The sequence below is a fragment of the Magallana gigas genome, chromosome 6, assembly GCF_963853765.1.
Source record: "Magallana gigas chromosome 6, xbMagGiga1.1, whole genome shotgun sequence".
Classification (NCBI taxonomy): Eukaryota; Metazoa; Mollusca; class Bivalvia; order Ostreida; family Ostreidae; genus Magallana; species Magallana gigas.
In genome coordinates, this window is record NC_088858.1 from 51,582,944 (window position 1) to 51,590,508 (window position 7,565).

Here is a 7,565-nt window from a genome sequence, read left to right on the forward strand (position 1 = left end):
GGATTTTTCTTTCTCGGGCTCGAATTCTTAAATATAAAGATGTAGCTGCCACGTTTTGATCCGGTGTTTTAACATTATCTAGTTTTTATATATCATTTAGTTTAGTTTAGTGCTAGTTTTGTAGATGTTTTTCTTCTTTCTTATGTAGTTTTTATATTATATTATTTTTTTGTCCTGAAGAAGGGACGGGTTGTCCCGAAAATTTGACAATATTTTACTTTATTGTTCGTGTCGTTGGTTATTTTTAGTGCTTTTATATATATATATATATATATATATATATATATATATATATATATATATATATATATATATATATATATATATAATACGTAACTTTCAAACTTGAATATTATTCTATACTATAGTATCTTTATACAAAACTCTTTACATGTAGTATAAAAATGGCCACGGCCGTTTCACCCTCATATCTGTTTAAACTTTTAAAAAATATTTGCGTCAATCACCTTAGTTCTAACGGGTTTTTTTTTACTTCACATTTGAAAACTTTTTAAACGGTTATTGTACTTTGAATATTTCATCCATTGAAATATCCTATTATATCCATTGTCCAGTTACTAAGTTCTTCTTTCCCCTCTTTCTTTGAGTTGGTATATGCTTTATCTCCTATCCTAAATTTCGGTATATGTTAGACTTTTTGATAAAATGGGTCCCAAGATTCCACAAAAGGTATACCTTAAATATTTCAAAACATTCTCTTGTTTTCTTTAATTTCAGGTCTGAGTAGCTCAATTTGTCACATTTGTTTAGCTACGAGATGGCTATCAGAACACCAACCGATATATCGGACGTCACTGTCCCCTCATAAGACAACATGGACTCCGCTAGCACACTCATTAGTTTGTTATTCTCGGGTTTGTTGTTATTTATTTGTATTGTCTGCTTTAAAGCTGGGAGAAACATCTGTGAATACATGAAGTCCCTCCTTCTTGACGCTGTTAGATGTACGTGCCTTGATCATGTCTCTTGCGACTGCAGTGTTTGTTTGAAAAGGATCCATCAAGGCAGCGAAGCACTAGCAAGTAGAGTACGTGAATACTGGGAAGGGGACAGGAGGAATAGCAGGAACAATGCACACACTGAAGCGCCACCTACAGTTACGTCTTCTCCTGATCGTCTGCTATTGGACGATTATCCAGTACATTCATCCCTGAACGAGGACTATTCTCACCCATCCCCGACACATATACCCCCGCCGTCCTATGGCAGCGTTGTCAATGAATCCTCTCATCCACCTCCTAGTTATGAGGAGTTCCAACGCATGGACGGCAGCAGCACTACAAACAATACACACATTAGAGCACTATCTCCCGACTCTGTTACATTATTACACACTGACTATGAATCTGAAGATGCCATTAGTTATCAACATGCATACTCTACTCAAGAAATTCCCGTGCCTTTTGACAGTATTGTAAATAACTCCTCGCAGCCACCTCCTAGTAATGAGGATTTTCAACTCATGGATGATAGCAGCACTACAAGCAATGATGCAACCAGAGCACCATCGTCCTTCTCTGATCCATTGCCGCCAACTGACCATTCGTTCCCGAATATCGATAGTTCTCACCGTGCAAATTCTAGCCAGGATCCTCCACCTCCCTCCTATGACAGTGTGGTCACTGACCCCGCATTTCCGCCCCCTAGTTATGAGGAAGTGTAAGGCATGGGAGGTAGCAGCACTATAAAGGATGCAGACATTAGAAGATCACCCATCTCCTCTCCATCATCACCAGTAAACGATCATTTTATTTATTTATCTGTGAGCAAGTACTAGTACAATGCTCGCTCATCAGTGACCTTAAGTTCTCCATTGTTTTATCAAATGAATGAACTACTGTAACAATTAAACGGCTGCATTTACATGAATATACTTGAATGCTTTTAAATTAATAAGTCAATGATTAACAAATCTAGGCAATTAAACCAGGCGGTGCTGCTTATTTTAATATTTTAAAAATACTTACCATAATTGTTTATTCTTCTTAATTCTTGATTCAATTTTAAAACTTGAGATAGGGTATGATAATAAACCCAAGAGAGCTGAGTGTATCCTAGAAGCCCTAGCTGTAGATGGATGGAAGAAAAAAAGGATATGCTATCCTTATATTTGGTTACAATGCATGAAATATTGCTCTTATTGTAAAGCTTTTCCAATTTTTAGGTAACCCTAGCTCCCTGACCAAGAGCGTATATAATGGCTTTGCAGCGACGATACAAATATATTTCATACTAACAAACATCAGTATGAATATAAATGTAAGCCTTGAAAAAGAATGAGTCTTGTCTTTTGTGTTGTTAATATTAAAACACAACACATGTACAAACGTCTAGACGATACGTAGAATGAACATAGGTCGGTGCCATGTTGAGTCACTGGGTTCAGTATATGCTAAATATCCAGAACAACGGGCGATTAGTTTATTGTAAAGTTTCAATAGCACACCAAAGTCTGACAAAAAATCACACTTGATTTACAAGGTTTATCGACTGTTAACTATAGTTTACAAACAGCAAACTACAGTTAACAATTCCTTAATTACAGTTTTCACATATAAAAACATAATTCATGGCTGTAAACTATAGAAAGGTATTCAAGTGTAGATAAAAGTTAACAATAAATTTTGCTGACAAAGACATTTTCACATCTGTAAACTATAATACGATGACTATAATAAAGTGTTGTTAATCACAGTTTTACAAACCGTGAAACTATATCAGACTATATTAGAAAAAACTATGTTTTGCAATCGCAAATGGTTGTTTTTAGTGTTAGTTATAATTTCCACCTCTAGAATATAGAAGATCGCCATAACTATGCTTAACATTAAACGGCGCTAAGTATTGTTTAATTTTCTGTCCACAAAGAACAGTTCACAACTTATAAACCTTATTGACAGTGAATTGATGTTTAGCTCATATGTTTCCGTATATTGACTCAATCATTGCCTTGTATGGACACACTGCAAAACAGAATTATTTTGGTGATAAACATCAATGCTATTCTACGACACAGATTTATTTATATGGAAAAAAGTATTGAAATGATATTGCATTGTTGAAAGGAGATGGGTGAACAAGATAACGCAAATGCCCATTTGGTTTTGTCGTAAAAAACAATTCCAAATTAATTGGTTTCCAACTAAATATACTAGATGATGTAATATTACAAGTTTACAAAAGCACAATTTCTAACTATAATTAGTTTTGAATATTTTAACAAACGATAAGAAAAAAATGAATTCTAAAGTTTTGGTGGTATCGAACCTACAATCTAAAAACCCTAGCTCTATAATGTTACCTAATGTCTAGTGCTCTAACCACTGAGCCATTTCAGTTACAATAAACTTTTGTGTTAAATGCTTAATGCAACTTCAACCACGAATTTACGGACTTGAAGTATTTCTCTAAAACGTTCAATTTTTGGGATACAAAACTACAATTTAAAAGTATAGTGGGTCATCTCTCCACGTTTTTGTTGATTGAAATCGGTTTGATTTCCTTTAAACCTTACATAGACTATGACAAAAATATGGAGCCCAGACCCACTCTATAAAAGAAAAGGCATTGAAGTTCTAAAAATGACACTATTTGGAGGTTTTGACACACATTCATGTACGCCAGTTTAAATCAACCTATTCCAAATATTTAAAATATTTAAAGGTTATAAATCGATGTTTTGGTAAATACACATTATTTTCAATAAATTAAAAAGAAATTATGAGATTTGTTCGTATTTTAATTCTATAGTATCTTATCTATCCTCATATAGGCAGTTTACACACCTTATTCACCCATCTTCTTTGGCCTGATCTGTTCAAAGTAAAGCCCAAAGTGCATCAAACGAAGTTTCGAATTCGCAATGACCTTATTTTGATATAGATATTACACTATACGATAGGAATTACATCCAAATGTCATCTCATCTCGTCTTAGAAAATTATATATTGAGTCTTTTGACGTTTTAACACACGAACGTGTACACATTAAATGTTGGATTAAAAACTTCTGTTCGTAATCTTATCAGGGAAACATATTTTGTGGCTCTGATTAATGCAAAATTACATTATTGTCGTCCTGTACAAAAATTGATTTGCTATATATTCCACTGTAGAGGAATCTTTATTATGACAAAATTGAAAGATATCTATTCATCCTATTTATCACAAAGGTTAAATTATCAACAGAATTATCACATAAGCATGTTTACGCAGCAAAACAAAACTTTCGAAACAATACAGCTCATATTGCTTTATTATTTTTGTGTGCTACAAATACAGAAAGAGTATTCGGTTTGGTTGCTTGTTTACAACAATTTATACACCGTACGATATTCTCACTTATAAATACATGTAAGACTTTAAAATTCTCGGCCTGTTTATCCTTTGACGTAGAATAAAAGGTGAAAAGCAAACAGCACCAGACATTTAAATTCATGTTGAACCAATTTCCAATATAGGTTGTGAAATGAACGTAGTAATCATGGACTCCATTTAAGTTAGGATAGTTCACTGGTAAGTAGAATCACCATCAGGCTCCTACCTTTTTGTATAAATATTAAAAAGTTACAAAAGTCATAAGATGTGGGATAAACTCTTGTCATACAGCCTCGAATACAATCAGTAATTTGTAATTTATAGTGAGAAGGTCAATGCTAATGATTTTCTATTGATACATAGCCCTATTTATATATAGAACATTCTTGCGCGGATCCAGAAAAGTTTTCCCGGTGGACGCCAAGAAATAATTTTTTTCTCCGGGGGAAGAAGATGTGTCCTAAGGCTATTTTTGCAAACTTTAATGCTCGTAGAAGTTTCATTAAAAAAGAACTTGTATTATTATCCCAATTCTAAATTTTTGGACACGATTTTATAAGAATACGAGTGGCTGATCCGGGGGGGGGGGGGGGGTTTAAAAGAGGAAAAAAAGAAGAGGGAGGTAGGATAAGGAAAGAGTGTGAATCTATCTAATATCAATATCTAATAACTATTATATTTATGAGATCATTGGCCATTAATTTACGTATCCTACAAACACTAGAATCAATCCTTGAAAGAACAGTAGGATATTTCTTTACACCCTTAGCTTGTGATGTCAGTATTCAACAAGTCGAATTTTTTTAATAGATATTTTATTATAATTTTAAATATATAGTATCCCATCATTATTTTTTTAAAGAATTATAGCCAATTTTCTGAAAAGAATACTGTCAGTATCCTACATATTAGGAACATATCAGACTCCTCTTTCTCAAAAAGCCTTGAAATGGGATTTGAATTCCTCCAAATTATGTATAGTTTTGTGTTTCGTACATGCATGGTCTGTATTTAAAAAAAATCAAAGGAAAAACAATAGTCTTTACGTGATATTAGATACAAGATACATTGTTATTTTAATGAAACCCTTCGTAAAATGCAATTTATTTCTAAATATATATCAAACAATATACAAGTACAGTTTTGTTTAATTCATTCTAAAAACTCCCAAAAATTTAGAAAAAAATTAAAAGCTTTTAGAGGCTTTACCCCTAGACTCCTGAACATATTTTGGGTCTCTAAGCGGCCCTCAACCCCCCCCCCCCCGAAAAAAAAATCCCGCAAGCCTAAATGCACTTCCATTGTCGCAAACCGCTCTGGATAATGGCTTGAGACAAAGATACATTGACTTCATGCGACAAATTTTCTCCTCAAACCCCCTCCCCTTAAAGAAAACTCCGGGTTAGCGCCTGTATTTATAGATTAGGTTTTAATAAACTGAAAATCCAAGTCCAAAAATTAATAATGAATTGAAATTTAAAATATTTACACAGTGTATGATAACATCTTTGTAAATGTGCCCTGTATGAAAAAATATTATAATACCCCGGTATATTTACTTTGTTTTGTAATGTAGTTGATATCTGAACGCTACCATATAGAATTTAGTTCAGGATAAGTTCAGAGTAAGACACTGTTGCTCCCCCTGGCCCCCCTGATGCTACGTGCCTGCATACCCACGGGCCTCTAGTTTATCCGTCGTGAAACAAATGGTGAAAGCATCGGCTGATGGCCAGAATGTCGAAGTCGGGCTGAGGTTTTACATTTCTTACCATAATTAAAGAGGCTGGGTTGTAAAAAAAATCATCAGATCTTCTTTGATTGTTTAGATATAACCGTTAAAAGCTATTATTTGCTCAAGAAAATTTAAATATATTTAATACGTTACTTTCAAAATTGAATATTATTCTATACTATAGAATCTTTATACAGAACTCTTTACATGTAGTATAAAAATGGCCACGGCCGTTCCACCCTCATAACTGTTTAAACTTTTAAAAAATATTTGCGTCAATCACCTTAGTTCTAATGGGTTTTTTTACATCACATTTGAAAACTTTTTAAACGGTTATTGTACTTTGAATATTCCATCCAAAGAAATATCCTATTATATTCATTGTCCAGTTACTAAGTTCTTCTTTCCCCTCTTTCTTTGAGTTGGTATATGCTTTATCTCCTATCCTAAATTTCGGTATATGTTAGACTTTTTGATAAAATGGGTCCCAGGATTCCACAAAAAGTAAACCTTTAAGATTTCACAACATTCTCTTGTTTTCTTTAATTTCAGGTCTGAGTAGCCCAATGTGTCACATTTGATTAGCTACGAGATGGCTATCAGAACAACAACCGATATATCGGACGTCACTGTCCCCTCAGAAGACAACTATGACCCAGGTAGCACACTCGCTAGTTTGTTCATCTCGGGTTTGATGTTATTTATTTGTATTGTCTGCTGTAAAGCTGGGAGAAACGTCTGTGAATGCATGAAGTCCCTCCTTCTTGACGCTGTTAGATGTACGTGCTGTGATAATGTCTCCTGCGACTGCAGTGTTTGTTTGAAAAGGATCCATCAAGGCAGGGAAGCACTAGCAGGTAGAGTACGTGAGTACTGGGAAGGGGACAGAAGGAATAGCAGGAACAATGCACACACTGAAGCGCCACCTACAGTTACGTCTTCCCCCGACCGTCTGCTGCTGGACGACCATTCAATACATTCATCCCTGAACGAGGACTATTCTCACCCATCCCCGACACATATACCCCCTCCGTCCTATGGCAGCGTTGTCCCCGCGTCGTCTCATCCACCTCCTAGTTATGAGGAGTTTCAGCGCATGGGTGGAGGCAGTACTACAAGTAATACAAACATTAGATCACTATCTCCCGACTCTGTTATATTGTCACACACTGACTATGAATCTGAAGATGCCATTAGTTATCAACATGCATATTCTATTCAGGAAATTCCCGCGCTTTTTGACAGTATTGTAAATAATCCCCCGCAGCCACCTCCTAGTTATGAGGATTTTCAACGCATGGATAATAGCAGCACTACAAGCAATGATGCAACCAGAGCACCATCTTCTTTCTCTGATCCATTGCCACAAACTGACGATTCGTTCCCAAATACCGATAGTTCTCACCGTGCAAATTCTACCCATGATCCTCCACCTCCCTCCTATGACAGTATTGTCACTGACCCAACACTACCACCCCCTAGTTATGACGAAG

At 35.1% G+C, this 7,565-nt stretch overlaps 1 protein-coding gene across 4 annotated transcripts in view; it reads left to right on the forward strand.

The window, feature by feature from the left end:
• LOC105321784 (uncharacterized) overlaps positions 1-7,565 on the forward strand; it is a 29,078-nt gene that overhangs the window by 10,375 nt on the left and 11,138 nt on the right. For 3 of the 4 annotated variants that reach the window (XM_066087397.1, XM_066087398.1, XM_011420235.4), the window contains one exon: positions 6,625-7,565. This exon is cut by the window's right edge and continues 1,127 nt beyond it. In XM_066087397.1, the coding sequence (XP_065943469.1) occupies positions 6,665-7,565 (901 nt within the window). In that variant the 5' untranslated portion in view covers positions 6,625-6,664. Of the gene's footprint in view, positions 1-4,383; positions 4,536-6,624 lie in introns of those variants that run through there. The other variant, XM_034467245.2, reaches the window with a different exon arrangement.